The following is a 17326-nucleotide window of genomic DNA, read 5'->3' on the forward strand; positions in this document are numbered from 1 at the left end:
GCCAGGCTATATATCAAAGGCTTTGCTAAACAGCGTCATCAACACATCAAAGGCCTTTTCACAAGGGATATTGAAAGCAATAAAACACAGAAACCAGTGTCAGGAAGGAATAACCAGATAATTAAAGGTAAAGGTAAAGGGACCCCTGACCATTAGGTCCAGTCGTGGATGACTCTGGGGTTGCAGTGCTCATCTCGCTTTATTGGCCGAGGGAGCCGGCGTACAGCTTCCGGGTCATGTAGCTAGCAGGACTAAGCCGCTTCTGGCGAACCAGAGCAGCGCCGGAGCGGTACCTATTGATCTACTTGCATTTTGACGTGCTTTCGAACTGCTAGGTGGGCAGGAGCAGGGACCAAGCAACGGGAGCTCACCCCGTCAAGGGGATTCAAACCGCAACCTTCTGATCGGCGAGTCCTAGGCTCTGTGGTTTAACCAACAGCGCCACCCGCGTCCCAACCAGATAATTAATAAAATAATAATTATAATAACAATAATATATTTATACTCCGCCCATCTGGCTGGGTTTCCCCAGCCACTCTGGGCGGCTTCCAACAAAGTATTAAAATACAATAGTCTGTCAAACGTTAAAAGCTTCCCTAAACAGGACTGCCTTCAGATGTCTTCTACAAGTCTGGTAGTTGTTTTTCTCTTTGACATCTGGTGCATTCCACAAGGCAGGTGTCACTACCGAGAAGACCAGAGATGGAAGCTGACTGCATCAGATCATTCTCTCCTCGAGATTACAGAAATTCCTCCCCAATATCCCATACACAATTCAGCTCTATGCATGAAGAAGCCCGTGAAGACATGCGCAACTTAAAAAGAATCTGACAAAGGCACAAAGCTGGGAGTTTTTAAAAATTATTTTATTTTTTTTCTTTCAGAAAGTTACAGAGTTTTTGAGCTCACAAGAAAAAGCAAGGATTCCAAAACACCCAACAAAACGACAACGGTTTAATTGCCATCGCCCCGCTCCAGAGGCATACGCGACGAGAGCCAGGGAAGAGTTCTGAACTTCCAAACATGCTTTGAAAAAAGGGAGGCAAGTATCAGCCCCCCGACAAAAGTATAAGACTTAAAAACAACTTCTCTCCAGAGGTTCTTAATCATCGGATCTTCCCCTCCCCTCGACCCCCCCTCCAGCAGAAAAGTGAACACGTTAATGCAATGCACTTTAACCAAGAAACTTTCTCTAAGGTTTTTAAACATAAATAATTCCTGACAGACACGTACGGAAAAAGGTACTATTATCGACGAAGCTGGAAAGCTGACGGGAGTCGCTGCAGCTTCCAAATCTCGCGTTTTCGCCTCTCTCGAAGCACGGTTTGCGAGAGGTCGCCGGATAGGCTCCGTCTCGCTGGGGGGGAGGGCTGCGTCCCCAACCCCCCTTCACATGTGAGCTACTCCCCCCCCCCCCCGAAACAGGGTCCGTGTTTGCCGATTTCACTAGGTAGTCTAAGCGATTATTTACAGTATTTTCTTTTTAAAGATAAAAACGACAAGAGAACGGAGATCAAAACGTTCTCTGTGGGTTTGCGGGATGAAGAGAGAGAAATAGAGAGAGTGAGAGATGGGTATTAGCATTGCAGAATTTCCTTCTGCGCCTGTGTGTTTTTTTCCAGGCCCCTTGCAAATAGGAGGTTGCCAGGAGCTACCGGAGGTTTCGCCGCCTCCCGAAAGGTTCCGAACGTTTCATCCAATCGCGCCACGCGGAGGTCACCCGCCCACCGGTCTCCGTGGCGACAGGCGCCGCCTGCTCTCAGTTGTCCTCGTCGCTGTCGTCCGGGCTGATGGCCGGGCTGGTGAGGCTGTAGGTGGGCGACGTGGGGCTGTAGCCGGGGGAGGTGGGCGAGTAGGTGGAGCCCTTCGGAGAGGTGGGCGAGTAGGTGGGCGAGGTGGGGCTGTACTTTGGGGAGGTGGGCGAGTAGGTGGGCGAGGTGGGGCTGTACTTGGGGGAGGTCGGGGTGTAGACGGGCGAGGTGGGCGAGTAGGTGGGGCTGGTTGGGCTGTACTTGGGGGTGGTCGGGCTGTAGGTGGGCGACGTTGGGCTGTATTTGGGCGACGTCGGGCTGTACTTGGGCGACGTCGGGCTGTACTTGGGGCTGGTCGGGGTGTACTCTGGGGAGCTGGGGCTGTAGGAGGGGCTGGTCGGGGTGTACTTGGGGCTGGTGGGGCTGTAGCTGGGCGAGGAGGGGCTGTAGCTGGGCGAGGAGGGGGTGTATGTAGGCGACTGCGGGGTGTAGCGGGGGCTGGAGGGGGAGTAGCTGGGCGAGGTGGGGCTGTAGGAGGGGCTGGTCGGGGAGTAGCTGGGCGAGGTGGGGCTGTAGTTTGGAGACGTCGGGGTGTAGTTCGGAGACGTCGGGCTGTAGCTGGGCGAGGTGGGGCTGTAGCTGGGCGAAGTCGGGGTGTAGTTTGGAGACGTCGGGCTGTAGTTGGGGCTGGTTGGAGAGTAACTGGGCGACGTCGGGCTGTAGCTGGGCGATGTGGGGCTGTAGCTGGGGCTTGTCGGAGAGTAACTGGGGGACGTGGGGCTGTAGCTGGGGCTGGTCGGAGAATAGCTTGGGGACGTGGGGCTGTAGCTGGGGCTGGTCGGGGAGTAACTGGGCGACGTAGGGCTGTAGCTGGGGCTGGTTGGAGAATAGCTAGGGGACGTGGGGCTGTAGCTGGGGCTGGTGGGGCTGTAGCTGGGCGACGTGGGGCTGTAGCTGGGGCTGGTCGGAGAGTAACTGGGCGACGTGGGGCTGTAGCTGGGACTGGTGGGGCTGTAATTGGGGCTGGTGGGGGAGTACGACGGAGAGGTCGGGCTGTAGGAAGGCGACGTGGGGCTGTAGCTGGGGCTCTGCGGTGTGTACGCTCCTGGGGAACGAGGCTCGTAGGCAGGAGAGGTCGGGGAGTAGCTGGGAGACATAGCGCCACCTAGAGGAAGGGAAGAGGAACAGCCGTCAGCCCAGGATCCCGGTCTGTTTGTTTTGGATTTGGTATCCCGCTTTATCACTACCTGAAGGAGTCTCAAAGCGGCTAACATTCTCCTTTCCCTTCCTCCCCCACAACAAACACTCTGTCAGGTGAGTGAGGCTGAGAGACTTCAGAAAAGTGTGACTAGCCCAAGGTCACCCAGCAGCTGCATGTGGAGGAGCGGGGAAGCAAACCCGGTTCACCAGATTACGAGTCCACCGCTCTTAACCACTACACCACACTGGCTCCTTACACACACTGTTTTCCTGACAGCGCACTGGAAGAATGAATTCTCTCGCTCACCTGGTGATGGGATGTATGGGCTGGAGGGTCCTGGAGATCCAGGGGACCCCGGGGTGGGCGACCAGGCGGGAGAATAGCCGGGGCTGAAGCCGCTGGCGTCGGAGGCGGCACTGGGTGAAAAGCCGGCTGCCCCCGGAGTCATTCCGCTACCTGCACAACCGAGGAAGGAAAAAGGGAGTAAGAAACAGGTCCCATGTCGGAGAAAAGAGTTGCACCGAAAAGTTCAGGTCTGGGCAACTTGTACTACTGCCAAAGTCCTGAGTAACTGCTGGCTGCGGTGGCAATTATCGCAACCCCGCTTTGGAAACTGAAGTGGCAAGCGCAGCCTATAAACAGAAATAATAAATATGGAACCACGTGGTCTTTTCCCCTTTGTGCCTGGGTTTTGACGCCATTAGCAGTTGGAGTTTGTCTTCAAAGGCCAAACTGCAGTGTGTGTGTGTATGTTTGTGGATCGGGACTATCGGTCATTTGCTGTACATAACACCCCCAACAACCTGTACACACATGACGTTTCCTGCAGGTTATTTCCCTGCCTTTTGCAGTTGGGGGTGCAAGGCCACACGATGCACGTACGCAGCTGAGGAACCGAATCTCCAGTTTAGGAGCCCAGCCAATGTTTGCAAAGCAATGAAAGGTCAAACACACAGAGTTCATCTATGTGCCTTTTTTTTTTCACTTGGCAGGAGAAAGAACATCGCAAGAAACCCACAAAACCTCTTGGGAGAATATGCAGGTCTCCTTACTTCCCCTAATTTGCGATTTCCCACGGCACGGTCCCAGAGATCCTGGGAAGGAGAGATCCCAAGGCAGGGAAGATTTAGCATCATGGGTTAGGAGAACTGGACGAGGGCCAGAGATACCCAGATCCAAATCCCCAATTCAAGCCATGAAAGCTTACTGGCCAATGGCCCGGCCTACACAACAGGGACGTTGGGACATTAAAACTGGTGCACATCAAAAACAAATGCATGTTGTTCTTGAGCAACTTGGAACAGAAAGCAATATTCCAACCATCTGGGTCAAGCTCAAACCTGCAGCTAATAGTTCCAAGAGGGGGCATTTGTGTAGGGCGGAAGACCCCTCTCCCCGATACGTACCAACGCTAGGAGACCATGCCCCATAGGCTGGTGTTGCGCCTTGGTTCCAGGGGGTCATGGCGGGCGACATTCCTCCCATGGGGCTGGGAGCAGACCCAAAGAACATACCGGTAGCTGTAAGGAACGGAATGGAGTTAGAGAGGAGAGGAAATTGGCCCCAACAGAGACCCTCTTGCTTCCACTTACCTTAATCTACTGCCCTAAACTCTCGCTTTTACCCTTTGCTTTATAATCTGCAGAATCCTGCCCTCTCAAACACACATTTCTAAAAGGAAGATGCCCCGCTTTCCTCGACATTCAGCCTCACGAGCCTGAGCACACCTCCCTCGCCCCAAAGGAAACGGCTGTGAAGCAAAGCGTTGCACGCTTTTAGCTGCCGAGACGCGGGCGTCTGTTTCAGGGAAGCGAAGAATTCCTTCAAGGGAGGAAACGGACGCTTGGAGTCACCCGCCCATGTCTGCCTCGCTCCGCTCTACTTAAGTCCTCTGTGGTGCTTGCTTGCGCATACCCTGTTGTGCCAACTCCCAGAATCCCCTGCTCCGCCCGCGTGAAACCTGCCTCTTCCCTCTCAAGAGGACCCCCGATTCCCAGGCCTGCCGCTGACTCCTTGCTCCCGGACCGGCAAGCGCGGCAGGTTGACTTACGTCCGCCCACGCCGAGCCCCGGGATGTTGGTGGGGATCTCCATGCCGTATTTGCACTTTTCGGCGTCCAAGAGGAGGTCGAAACAGCCGGTGCCCGCCGGTGCCAGCTGGCCCAGCATGATGTTCTCTGAGACGCCCTTCATGGGGTCGCTTTCGCCGTGGGCAGCCGCTTCCATCAGCACGTCAACCTGCAGGGGGCAGCGGAGGGCAGGGCGAGTCAAAGGGTGGCCCGCTAGCCGCCCCAAGTGGCGGGAGGGGGGAAATTCTGTTAGAATTCCTGCTCCGTGATTGCAGTCATGGGATTGTTGTCTATCACATGACGGGGTATGTTTTGACTCCACAAAGTGGGAAGTGACGGAGACTGGATGTTTGTGTTACAGTGGTACCTCGGGTTACGTACGCTTCAGGTTACAGACTCTGCTAACCCAGAAATAGTGCTTCAGGTTAAGAACTTTGCTTCAGGGTGAGAACAGAAATCGTGCTCCGGCGGCGCTGCAGCAGCAGGAGGCCCCATTAGCTGAAGTGGTGCTTCAGGTTAAGAACAGTTTCAGGTTAAGAACGGACCTCCGGAACGAATTAAGTACTTAACCCGAGGTACCAGTGTACTGTGTTCCGTGAAGTGGGACTGTTGTCCTTTGTTCTTTCTCTTTGCTGTCTGATGCTAGAGAGAGAGGGAGCCGTGTTGCAGTGCTCCGTGTGTGTTTATATGTAAATAAAGTAGATTAGCCAAAATGCTGAGGTCTGTCACACAAGATGAACAGACTCTGTGGATCCTTAAGTGTGCCGATGCCTGTTGGCATCGGTCGCTGTGATGTTTGGGCTGAAGAAAGCTTTTGAAGCTCCCGAACAATCGGCCAGGAGGGAGAGAACATGCCAGTCGGGCATGTGTCTCTGCCAGGGTCCTACTCGAGTGTAGGCTGAACCCCTGACAAATTCCTGGCCCTTTCCCTCCCCCAGAAAACTCACCGTCTCTTCAAAGGAGCACTTCATGAGGGGACCCGTGTCCTGTCGGTTGACGCCGTGCCGGGTGATGGCCATCAAGTGGCCGCGGCAGGTCATGGTGTCGCAAAGCAGCGCCAAGTGGCGGTAGTTGACGTAGGAGCCGTCGAAGGAGATGACGTGGTACAGCTCCCTCTCCAGGGCTTTCCTGACGGCCTCGATGCCTAGCACCTGCAAGGGCGAGGAGAGGCAGGCTGCCACAGTTGCAAAGAGGGGGCCCCCAAAACTGCGCTCCCGGATCCCCTCCCTTAAATCTTCCATCTTGGAAGGAGCTCCTTCTCCCTTTCTTTCTCTCACACACAAACACAAGATCGCCTTGCCCCATTATGAGCCAACTCGGCCACTTCAATCGGTGGAATTGGCACTGTGCAGGTGGCACCCGATACCCGTTCCACATGCGCAAAAGAACCATCTTTTAGTGCGCTTCGGAACTCCCTGCCTGTTGACTGCCTTTCACTACACTGCCTTCCAAAGGCATTCCAGTTTAGATAAGCCTAGCCAGAAAGCTGGTGCGAGAGCAAATCTGCTTTCGATCCATTGTTATTTTCAACACCTTAAATTACTGTTAATTTTGCTCTGCAATTATGTCAACCTTGCATCTTTTCTGTAAACCGTTTTTGAAGTTGTTATTGTTGCTTTTGCAGTCAAGTGGTTGTTATAAGAATTTTAATATAGAATATTCTCAATAAATAGCCTCAAATATATAATAAGTATTCATTAATGCACACATATCTAAATATACGAACCATGTGTCTGAAATAGTATGGGAGAATAATCCTGAAACCATTTTGATTTCTCCTAATGACCTCAAATATTCCTCTGCAGTAAGGGAGGCAAATGGGGAAAGCCTTCCCATTGTCTTTTTGGCTCACAAATCCTGTCTTAAGGGCATATTTGTGTAGGAATAGGGTGAGCCTGTGACCTGGACTCAGGAACTAACGTATTAACCACCACAAAAGAATGGCCAGGCTGCCCAGGTAATGCAATCAGTGACCATTATCAGGTATCCTGGCAGGCAGGATTTCTGCTGTAGACCACCTCCTTCTGTGATGTATGCATGATGTTTTGGGGGGTGGTCTTGGGCTACAGGGCGGGCAATTTCAAGCGTCTATATAACAGCTTGCGCACCATTGTTCAGGGTTCCTCCTCTTTCCTGCGTGTGGTGAGCGGGGGACCCTGCTGCAAAAGTTTAATAAAGATCAGGCTTACTAGCCGCTTTGCTTCTCAATATACTCTGCTTGATCTCTGTTATTTCCTCCTACTGATAGGGAACCCTCAAGGACTCTATACAGGCTCCACAATACCCCATAAGGGAAAAGGAGCAGTTTTTTTCTTGTAACATGCCGCATGCATCATATAAAATTAATAAATGAATGAACATGCCCTATTGCAGAGGAAGGGCTGCTCCCCCCAACCCACCTCTCGCGAGAAACCCCAGAACGAGCCCCCTCCTAGCTGTATATCCCCCCCCCCCGGGTACCCACCGTGAAGATCTCCACAATGTCGTTGGAGGTCGTGCGCACGGGGTCCACGTCCTTCTCACTCAGCACCCGCATGAGGCTGACGCCGTCCGTCTCCAGAATCCATTCCTGCAAGGCCTTGAACTCCCCGTCCTCCGTGATTATGATCTTCTTCTTGTTGTCCGTCTGGGGCAGGTGCATGTAGACCTAGGGTGGGAGATAGAGGGCAAAAAGGGGGGGGGTCAGGGTGCGCTCGGAGGGAACCCCTCATCATGCCTAGGTGGGGAGGGGATTGTGGGAGCCAGCTAGGATCTCCCGAGTGCGAATCCCGCCGCCCGGGCTCACCTTGCTGATCTGCTCGATGCCCTGAAGCGTCATGTCCGTCAGCATGTTGGACTCAATGCAGCGGAGGAAGACGTCGTCGTCCATCTTGTCCACAACTTCCTCCTCCTATAAGCCGCGCAAGAGGGAGGGGAGGAGGCAGAAAGGGTCAGCCCCGTTGTGTTCTCAGGACCCCAACCCTGCCCCGGAAAGGCTGCCAGGAGCCTGAGGAGCCACTTTGCACCAGCGTGAGTGCATTTGCGTTTTGTGGGAGCTGTCTCCAGGTGTGTTTTTTGCCCCAAAAGCAGCGTATCGAAAAAAGAGTCACAGAGCAATAGCGATAGGTCTGCCCGCCCTTATCCCCCTTGCCAGATCCAGGCCTCGCAGGCCTTGGCAAGGCAGAGAGACTGCCATTTGCAGCTGGAGTGGCTTGGGTGCGACTCTGGAGAAGGGCAATCTCCTCGACCAGCCCGTGGGATAAACGTAGGACCCACTGGGCATGTGGCATGCCACTAGCCTCGACAGATACTCTCATGTATTTCTGATTATGTAACAGGGCCTTCTGTGGCTTTCCCATTTTCCTCGATGATAATAATAATAATAATAATAATAATAATAATAATAATAATAATAATAATAATAATAAATTATTTGTACCCCACCCATCTGGCCTCCTTCCTTCCTGCCATTATAGTCTTCATTCTTTGATTTTGGGTGGCTCTCTAGTCCAGGGGTCAGCATACTTTTTCAGCAGGGGGCCAGTCCACTGTCCCTCAGACCTTGTGGGGGGCTGGACTATATTTTTTTGGGGGGGGAGGTTGTGTGTGGGTGGAATGAACAAATTCCTATGCCCCACAAATAACCCAGAGATGCATTTTAAATAAAAGCACACATTCTACTCATGTAAAAACACGCTGATTCCTGGACAATCCATGGGCCGGATTGAGAAGGCGATTGGGCCGGATCCGTCCCCCTGGGCCTTAGTTTGCCTACTCATGCTCTAGTAGTATTAACTAGATAAAGGGACGTGGGTGGCGCTGTGGTCTAAACCACTGAGCCTCTCGATTGGAAGGTCGGTAGTTTGAATCTGCTCTACGGGGGTGAGCTTGCGTGGCTCTGTCCCAGCTCCTGCCAACCTGGCACCCCACAGTCGAATTCGACTGGACTTAACGGTCCAGGGGTCTTTTACTTCTTACCTATTAGCTAGATGTATGCCTTATTACTTAAAAAATTGTATTTTTGCTGAATGAAGATACGTACAGGGAGCTGTCAGAGAAGAGGAAGGGGCAGTATGAGAGGCAAGTCAGAGGTGTTTTTCTCATGGTGTGTGACTGATTAAGAGGAATTAAGAGGTGGGAGGATTCAGATAAGATTAAAACGCTGACTGAGGGCTACACAGACATATTTATAATTTTGTATTTTATGAAGATCATTGTTGGTGATCGTTAATGCATCTTACTTTTTCTCTTCTGTTTGATATATTATTTTTCATTACTCTATTTTGCTTAGTTTGAGCTTTATGGTATTATCAGGTTCAAAACCTTTAATAAAGTAGATTTAAAAGGCTTCATTCAAAGCCATCTTCTACCAGGCCCACCCCCCCTCTCACCTCTTGCATCTTGTTTTCGTCGCTGTTCATAATCCGGATCCGCAGCACCAACTTCTCTGCGTTGTCATCGTTGAAAATGCAGTTGAGGTCATCCCCAAAGCCTGCAAAGGGAGGAGGGAAGCAAGGTTGACCTCCTGGGCTGAAGAGCAAACCGCAACACCTTCTCTAGAATGGGGCTTTTTTTGGGGGGGGCGAGACCTAATCCCAACTCTGCCCCTCCTTCTCACCAGCATTGATCTTCTCGGCGATCTGCTCCATGGTGAGCTTGCGGTCGGTCATGTGCTTGCGGTCCAGCTCCACGCGCAGCAGCCAGGGGGAGATGCGGGTGACGTCAAAGTCAGGCATCTCGTAGTAGACGTTCACCCACTCCTGGTCCTCGGCCACCACCGTGTTCTGCGGGTTGGGGTCGTAGTAGATGGCGGTGTTGGCAGTCACCTTGCGGAGGGTCGTGTGCTCCAGGCGGCACAGGATGTCCTGGGAAGAAGACAGACCCCCGGGAAAGTAGGGGGCAGGGGAGAGAATGGGGTGAAGACGCCTGGCCATGAGAGAGCCAAGTCTTCCCTTCCAGCCAACCACAGAGGTGCCCCTTTCCACTCAATGCATTTTTTAGGGGAAAAAAGCAAGTTATGTGTGTAACAAGCTAAACTCTGGCTGTCTCCTGCAATCCGTCAGTTAACCTGCTGGGATCCGAGAGCGAGGGATCAGGCACACAGGGAAGCCTCGCTGTCCATGAAACAAGCAAATGGATAAAGGGGACCGCACAGAGCTTAGCGATGCTTCGAAATCCTTTGTGCTTAAGATGAGTATCCACAGAAATAAACTTGTACCGATAATAAAAACACATTCTATTTTATTGGGCCGTTTCGGAATGATTCCACCAACTCTGCTTCTTTCTCTGCTTATGGTACAATGTAATGTAGATTCAAACCTGTAGGAGTACGTTTTTATTGATGTAAAGGTAAAGGGTAAAGGGACCCCTGACCATTAGGTCCAGTCGTGACCGACTCTGGAGTTGTGGCGCTCATCTCGCTTTATTGGCTGAGGGAGCCGGCGTACAGCTTTCGGGTCATGTGGCCAGCAGGACTAAGCCGCTTCTGGCGAACCAGAGCAGCGCACGGAAACGCCGTTTACCTTCCCGCCTGAGCGGTACCTATTTATCTACTTGCACTTTGACGTGCTTTCGAACTGCTAGGTTGGCAGGAGCAGGGACCGAGAAACGGGAGCTCACCCCATCGCGGGGATTTGAACCGCCGACCTTCTGATCGGCACGTCCTAGGCTCTGTGGTTTAACCCACAGCGCCACCTGCGTCCCCCTTTTATTGATGTAGACCATTAAGAAATATTTCTTGGGTGACACGGCGGTACTAAAAAATTTCAGCAACTACTAAAGGAACAGGAAGGTTTGCAGCTTCTGCTGGAAAGGGACCCAGAAACAGAAGGAAAAGACCATGAATGTGAGTGTGGACTCGTTTGAGAAGAAGGCCTTTGGAGAGGCTACAAGGGATGTGAAAAATTTTCAGCCAACAGGCAGAGTCTCCTTTTGCAACACCCCACTCCTTTCCTGCCTTTTCTCCCCATGACCACTTACCTTGGCCCTCTCGGCATCTCGGGCCGACTGCCCCAGCAGGAAGACGGTCAGCGAGGGGGTCTTGGGCTTCTTGGAGATGTTGATCAGCTCCTTGAGTCGGGGCACGCCCAGGGTGACGTTCTTGGCCGAGACACCGGCGTAGTGGAAGGTGTTCAGGGTCATCTGAGTGGCCGGCTCGCCCAGGGACTGGGCAGCCAGCGCCCCCACCATCTCGCCAGGGTGAGCCTGTGGGAGGATGGGCAAAGAGGGAATGAGCAGCCGCTGACCTCCAGGGGCCGTCCAGCCATGGCTTTATATGGCAAGCCAGTCTGGACATCAGGACCTGGCAGTCCAGGGTTCCAATCCCCACCCAGCCAAGAAGCCCATTGGGTGGACTTGGGCCAGTCAATCACTCACTCTCAGCTTAACCTACCTTCTAGGGTTGTTGTGCGGTTAAAATGGAGAGGAGAACCTAACAGTGATATTCTTATGGTGTGGCCACACAGAGACCCTTTTGGCTCTCGTTTTTCATTAACCACAGTTTAGCGTTACGCCTAAACCCTAAATCACGGTTAACCTAAACTATGTTCAAACAAGCTGCAAAGCAGGGTGGATAAATATCAATTTTTAAAAATATATATATAAAAAAATGGATTTTTAAAAATTTAAATTAAATGCTTTTGGAATGAAATTTTTTTCTAAAGATAGTTTTCTATTTAAGTTACATTATAGTCCAAAGGCTATTCATCAGGAAATAAGGATTTGTTTTAAGTTTATGTGTGCTAAAACACAGTCTTAAGTTTTTTTAAAATAAAAAAAATGTTTAACCACATCAGTTAGCAAACATGGATACATATGCTGTAATATTATTGCTTTAGTTAAATAACTTATTTAAATTGTAATTAAGGAAATGATTATTTTTCTCCTTCCAATAAAGTACAGCAGAAAAGCTGTCCGAATATAAACTTATTAAACCTCACAATAATTTCACTGTCTATGTATTTCTAATAGCATAAGCAAATCAGTAATTTTTGATACAACTGCAAAAACTACTCTGAAAATTTATTATTCCAAAAACGAAACCTTCATCTGGCTGCAAATATTAAGATTATACCGGCAAGCACCAGTCTTTCTGTAAAAAAATGATTTAAATCAAGTCTTGCTGACGAGCGATTTAAATTGATGTGATTTAAATCAAACCCACCCGGCTGCAAAGCCTTGAATTTCAAACATAGCTTGGCTATAAATCTGAAAACGATCTTGTTCAACTGGTTTGGGTTATGTCCCTCAAGAGTCCCTTTAAAAACATTTTAATTTTCCCCCAGGATGGAGCTAAACATCCAGGACGGTACCCTGCCAGGTACTCACAATGGCCTGGTTGAATTTGGACTCGATCTCGCCCAACAGCCAGTCAAAGGCTTCCCCGCTGAGGCGGAACTCCTCAATCATGCGCCGGCTGCAGAGCGTGGAGCGCAGGTGGATGTTGAAGAGGAGTGTGGCGTTCTCCTGCGCCTGCTTGCTGAGGGGGTCGTCCCCGTTCACAATCACCAGTTTCTTGCTGAGCTCCTTGACGCCTGTCGCAGGAAGCAGAGAAGGGCAGGAGGGGGTGAGCTGAGAGATTGCGGCTCGCTTGTTCTCGGCAAGTTAATATATCCCGGCCTTGTTCCAGCCGCGTTCTACATCTTTCCCCCCCTCCCGGGAGACCCAGATGAATTATTCACATCGGAAAAGCGTCACAGGATTCGGCAGCGCGGCAAGAAAGGAGCCTGGCCGCAGATTTCCCCTGGCAGGCTGGTGTGTGTGTGTGTGTGTGTGTGTGTGTGCGTGTGTGTGTGAGATCCGCCCCTCCCTGCCAAACTCACCATCCACCACCTTGATAGGATGCAGGTCAGAGGGCAGGCGTGTGTTGATGTGGAAGATCTTCTGCGCGTTCCAAATCATGCGCAGCAAGTTGCATGGGAGAACCACCTGTGTGGGAATGGAGAGTTAGGAATTGGGCACTGCCAGGTGCGGCCATCAACCAACGCTGCCCCCTCCATCACCAGCAAGACTCCTCCTTTTAACCTCTTGTCGCTTTTCCAGCAGGGCGTATCCTGTGCCACCAAGCTTATGACGGCATTTCACATAGTAAACAAACAGATAGCAATGAAAATATTGTACAGTCGTAGCTCCTAAATGTCTTGGGAGACGAATGTTCCGGCTCCCGAACGATCAAAAACCAGAAGTGTTCCGGTTTTGGAATGTTCTTTTGGAAGATGAACGTCCAACGGAGCTTCCGCGGTTTCCGATTGGCTGCAGGAAGCTCCTGCAGCCAATCAGAAGCCAAGCTTGGGTTTCCAAATGTTTTGGAAGTCGAATGGACCTCCGGAACAGATTCCGTTTGACCTTTGAGGTACAGTGGTGCCTCGCAAGACGAAATTAATTCGTTCCGCAAGTCTCTTCGTCTTGCGAGTTTTTCGTCTTGCGATGCACGGTTTCCCATAGGAATGCATTGAAAATCAATTAATGCGTTCCTAGGGAAACCGCCTTCAGACCAGGTCCGGGGACAGTCTGTCCCCGGACCTCTTCTGAAGGCTGGGGGGGGGGAACAAGGGCTTTTCTTCCCACCCCCAGCATTTTAAAAAACCCCGGGACAGCGGAGGACTTCTCCGCTGTCCGGGCGATCTTAAAATGCTGGCGGGCGGCATTTTAAAATCGCCCCGGGACAGCGGAGGACTTCTCCGCTGTCCGGGGCGATTTAAAAGCCCCTGGGAAGGCAGGCAGGGGGGACAAAGACTTTTGCCCCCCGCCAGCCTTCAGAAGAGGTCCTGGACCTCTTCTGAAGGCGGGCGGGGGGCGAAAGTCTTTGCTCCCCCCGCCTGCCTTCAAAAGCCCTCCGGGACAGCGGAGAAACGCACTGTGTTTCTCCGCTCTCCCGGGAAGGCAGGCAGGGGGGAACAAAGACTTTCGCCCCCCGCCCGCCTTCAGAAGGTGTTCCCGCCCCGCCGCCCGGCTTCGGAGCAGCGTTCCGAAGCCCCGCGGCGGCGGGAGGAGGCGTTCCCGCCCCACCGCCCGGCTTCGGAGGAGGTCCGAGGACAGTGGGGAAGACGCGCTGCACTTCCCTGCTGTCCCGGATATTTCCCTATGGGCTGTCGTCTTGCGAAGCAAGCCCATAGGGAAATTCGTCTTGCGAAGCGCCTCCAAAACGGAAAACCCTTTCGTCTAGCGGGTTTTCCGTCTTGCGAGGCGTTCGTCTTGCGAGGTACCACTGTACGACTGCACTGCCAATACGTAAGTTGATCTCCAATTATATTATTTTCTATGGTTTTCGTTGTATGGTTTTCTATGTGTGATTGCTGCACACCATATCCTGGATGTTTTTTAAAAAATAAACTGTATATTCCTTTTTTTAAAAAACCGAGTAATAAATATTCCAGGGCAAGGCAAAGGAAAACAACAAAATGGGTTGATTAATTTTGCTATGGATCTATGAAAAGAGGGTGGTTTGGAGGGCGAGGAGAGAGGCATGAGTTAGGAAACCCTAATTAGGTCCAGTAATCTCTGCATCTCTGCATATTACAATTTATTACATGCCTTCACCCTAAGGTTCCAGGGTAGGCTGCAGCCATTAAATCGCAGCACTGAAACACAATTATTAAAAACAGCTTGAAACAACTTAAAATTAGTGCTCCAACATTTTTCTCGCTTTCAAAATCAAGATTTGCTCGTGCCACACCTAGTGGTTTTTTTACTGGTAAGAAATATATTGGAAAACGCAACTAGGGTGATCCTCGCTATCCCTGGATGCTCTAGCTCTCGTTTTGAAAAGCTATCTATCCATATTATGCAAATAAATGAAATTATCTTGGCGCTATGCTCCATGACACTGAAATGTTCAAACGCTGCTTTGATTGCCCTTGAATCTTCCTGCCACGCCAAGGTGGAAGACCACACCCTTTGAGAACCACAGAACTAGCGCATCCAGGAAGCGGAGAGGGAATGTCCACAAATGCAGGGTTGGGGGTTTTTTTTGGGGGGGGGCATCAAAAAAACACCCTGTTGAACCAGACCAGAAACACGATCTGGACTAGGAGTCGCCAAGCGTCTCTTCCTGCCCAGCCAGCCGCCTGGAGGTCAAGACAAGGCCCGACAAGCCTCACCTTGCTGTCTCCCGTAGGGAAGATGACCCTCAGCACCTCCCGGTCGGCCTTCATCTTCTCGAACTCCCTCTCCAGCTCGTTCTGGATGTGGGCGTTGCTGAGAATGTCCTTCACCATCTCCTCCTGCAGGGTGCGCCGCAGCGCCCGCTCGTTGGTGTAGTCGAATTTGAACCTGGGGAGGGGGGAGATGGAGGAGAAGAGACCTTCAAGAGGACAGCTGCGATGCTCTGGATATTTCCAGGACACCCAAAGCCTGGACCGAGCAACAAAGCGAAGCCACGGTCTACTACTGGGAACAGGGGCTCTTGCTGCAATAGAGGGGTGGTGTGTTTGTTTCGCCAACTGAAAATAATTCCTTGCATGTGTCTGACTGTTGCAGCCCATCTGAGATCGCAGTAAGAAAAGACAGAATTTTGAGAGGCATCCTATAGCTCTGCCTTCCCCAACCTGGCGCCCTCCCTCCCATCAGGCAACTCTACTGACATAGAAGCTGTTTGTACTGAGCTCCCTCGTTGCCCAGCGCAGATCAGGATTCCCCAGCCCCATAAGCAGGGGGGAGAGAGCGCAAATCCCGTGCAACGTGGGAGCAACGGAATAAAGGTCTTGGGTGGGTGGGTGGGGACTCATCCATGCACGCAGAAGGAAACCTCCGAGGCAAGACTCACTTCTTCTCAAAGGCCTTGTTGGAAGGCTTGAGCGTGGCCAGGTTCTGGAACTCCACGCTCTCCCCCGCCAGCCCGTCCTCGCCGTAGCGCAGCTGCACCACCTGGTTGATGGAATTGCGCACCGTGGCGTCGTACTTCACCATCACGGACTCCATGGACTTGATCAGACGCCGCTGGATGTAACCTGGCCGTGGGGCAGAGGAGGAGCTTAGCGAGAAACCCGGTGCGCCCCACAGATCCTCCATATCTATCTATCTATCTATCTAATCTATCTATCTATCTATCTATCTATCTATCTATCATTTTTATTAAATTTTCTGTTTTACAATTCAAAACACTCATTTAAACATCCTTAAAATATCAACAACTTCCCTTCCTCTCTTTCCGTGGTTCATTTTGCGTATCACAAATCCCTGCATATTTTACAAAAGTAAACCATTCAGTATCCCATTATTGCATCCATCAAAACTTGTGCACACTGTTGAATTTATCTTAATGCTGCCAACGTTTTTCAAGTGTACACAATTTACCATGTATTCAATAAATGTTTTCCAGTCTGTTCTAAACGTATGTTCTTCTTGTTCTCTTATTCTATATGTTAAGTCGGCAAGCTGCACAGAAGAATATCACCGTTCTTCTTTAGTTGGGACCATGCTTACTTTCCATTTTGGGGCTAACAAAACATGGGCCACAGTAGTGGCGTACATAAATAACCTTTTTTGACAGCTGGGAATTGCTGTCTGAATTATACACAACAAAAAGGACTTGGGGTTTCTTTTGGAAATGTACTTTTAAACATTTTTTTCATTATGGATTATTTCCCCAATACTCTTTTACAAGTCCACCACATTCATTTTTTTCTTTTTTTCATAAATATTTATTAAAGTCAAGTCCACCACATTCAAGTCCACACAAGTGCTGCTTCTGTCAGCAGCTCAGACTTCTGGGTGAAGAGGGGAGCTGTTCTTGCCAGTGCTCTCATGGACCACACCTGGGCTACAATATCTGTCCAAGAGCCAGAGAGTCCCATCTCTGGAAAACGAATGCCTGGACATCTCCCGGTTTAGGCCAGTTACTAAGCAAAAGTGTTTTAAGTTTCCCAGATTGCTCTGTGTGGTGACCTCTCGTCTTTATGTCCCTAACTGAAACCTGTGCTGTATCTTCATGGGGCAGTGGAGTCGTTGGTAATGTATAAGGGTTCTTGGGTCCCGCTTCTCGAGTTCCCAAGGGGTCCCATTTTGCTAACAGTATTTTCCTTTCCTAAATGGCTTTCATTCTACCCTATCATTAATCCATCTACTTCTTCATTTTGGGTCTGCATGTTTGGGGGCCTCCTGTGGCGCAACGGATCAGTGCATTTGGCTGTTAACCAGAAGGTTGGTGGTTCAAGCCCACCCAGGGATGGCCGTGGGGAGAATTCTTGCATTGCAGGGGGGGGTTGGACTAGATGACCCTAGGGGTCCCTCCCACCTCTAGAATTCTGATGTGGGTTAAAGCCTTGGTTCTAAACCAGTGTCTCAGACACATCTTTCGTCACATCTGTGACTGTATACTTTATCTGCCTT

At 50.9% G+C, this 17326-nt stretch overlaps 1 protein-coding gene across 1 annotated transcript in view; it reads right to left on the reverse strand.

Moving 5' to 3' along the window:
• Window positions 1–845: 845 nt before the first annotated feature.
• The window catches only part of POLR2A (RNA polymerase II subunit A), a 35594-nt gene continuing 19113 nt past the window's right edge, over window positions 846–17326 (reverse strand). Inside the window, exons 16-29 of the mRNA XM_081167667.1 lie at window positions 15762–15945; window positions 15097–15268; window positions 12820–12925; window positions 12326–12531; window positions 10979–11203; window positions 9618–9864; window positions 9391–9491; window positions 7806–7910; window positions 7485–7667; window positions 5968–6171; window positions 5003–5189; window positions 4359–4472; window positions 3259–3408; window positions 846–2916 (exon numbers count right to left, since the gene is read on the reverse strand). Coding sequence (XP_081023793.1) covers window positions 1760–2916; window positions 3259–3408; window positions 4359–4472; window positions 5003–5189; window positions 5968–6171; window positions 7485–7667; window positions 7806–7910; window positions 9391–9491; window positions 9618–9864; window positions 10979–11203; window positions 12326–12531; window positions 12820–12925; window positions 15097–15268; window positions 15762–15945 — 3341 coding nt within the window. The 3' untranslated portion in view covers window positions 846–1759. The remainder of the gene's footprint in view (window positions 2917–3258; window positions 3409–4358; window positions 4473–5002; window positions 5190–5967; window positions 6172–7484; window positions 7668–7805; window positions 7911–9390; window positions 9492–9617; window positions 9865–10978; window positions 11204–12325; window positions 12532–12819; window positions 12926–15096; window positions 15269–15761; window positions 15946–17326) is intronic.

This window comes from Podarcis bocagei, assembly GCF_964188305.1.
Source record: "Podarcis bocagei genome assembly, chromosome: 13".
Taxonomy (NCBI): domain Eukaryota; kingdom Metazoa; phylum Chordata; class Lepidosauria; order Squamata; family Lacertidae; genus Podarcis; species Podarcis bocagei.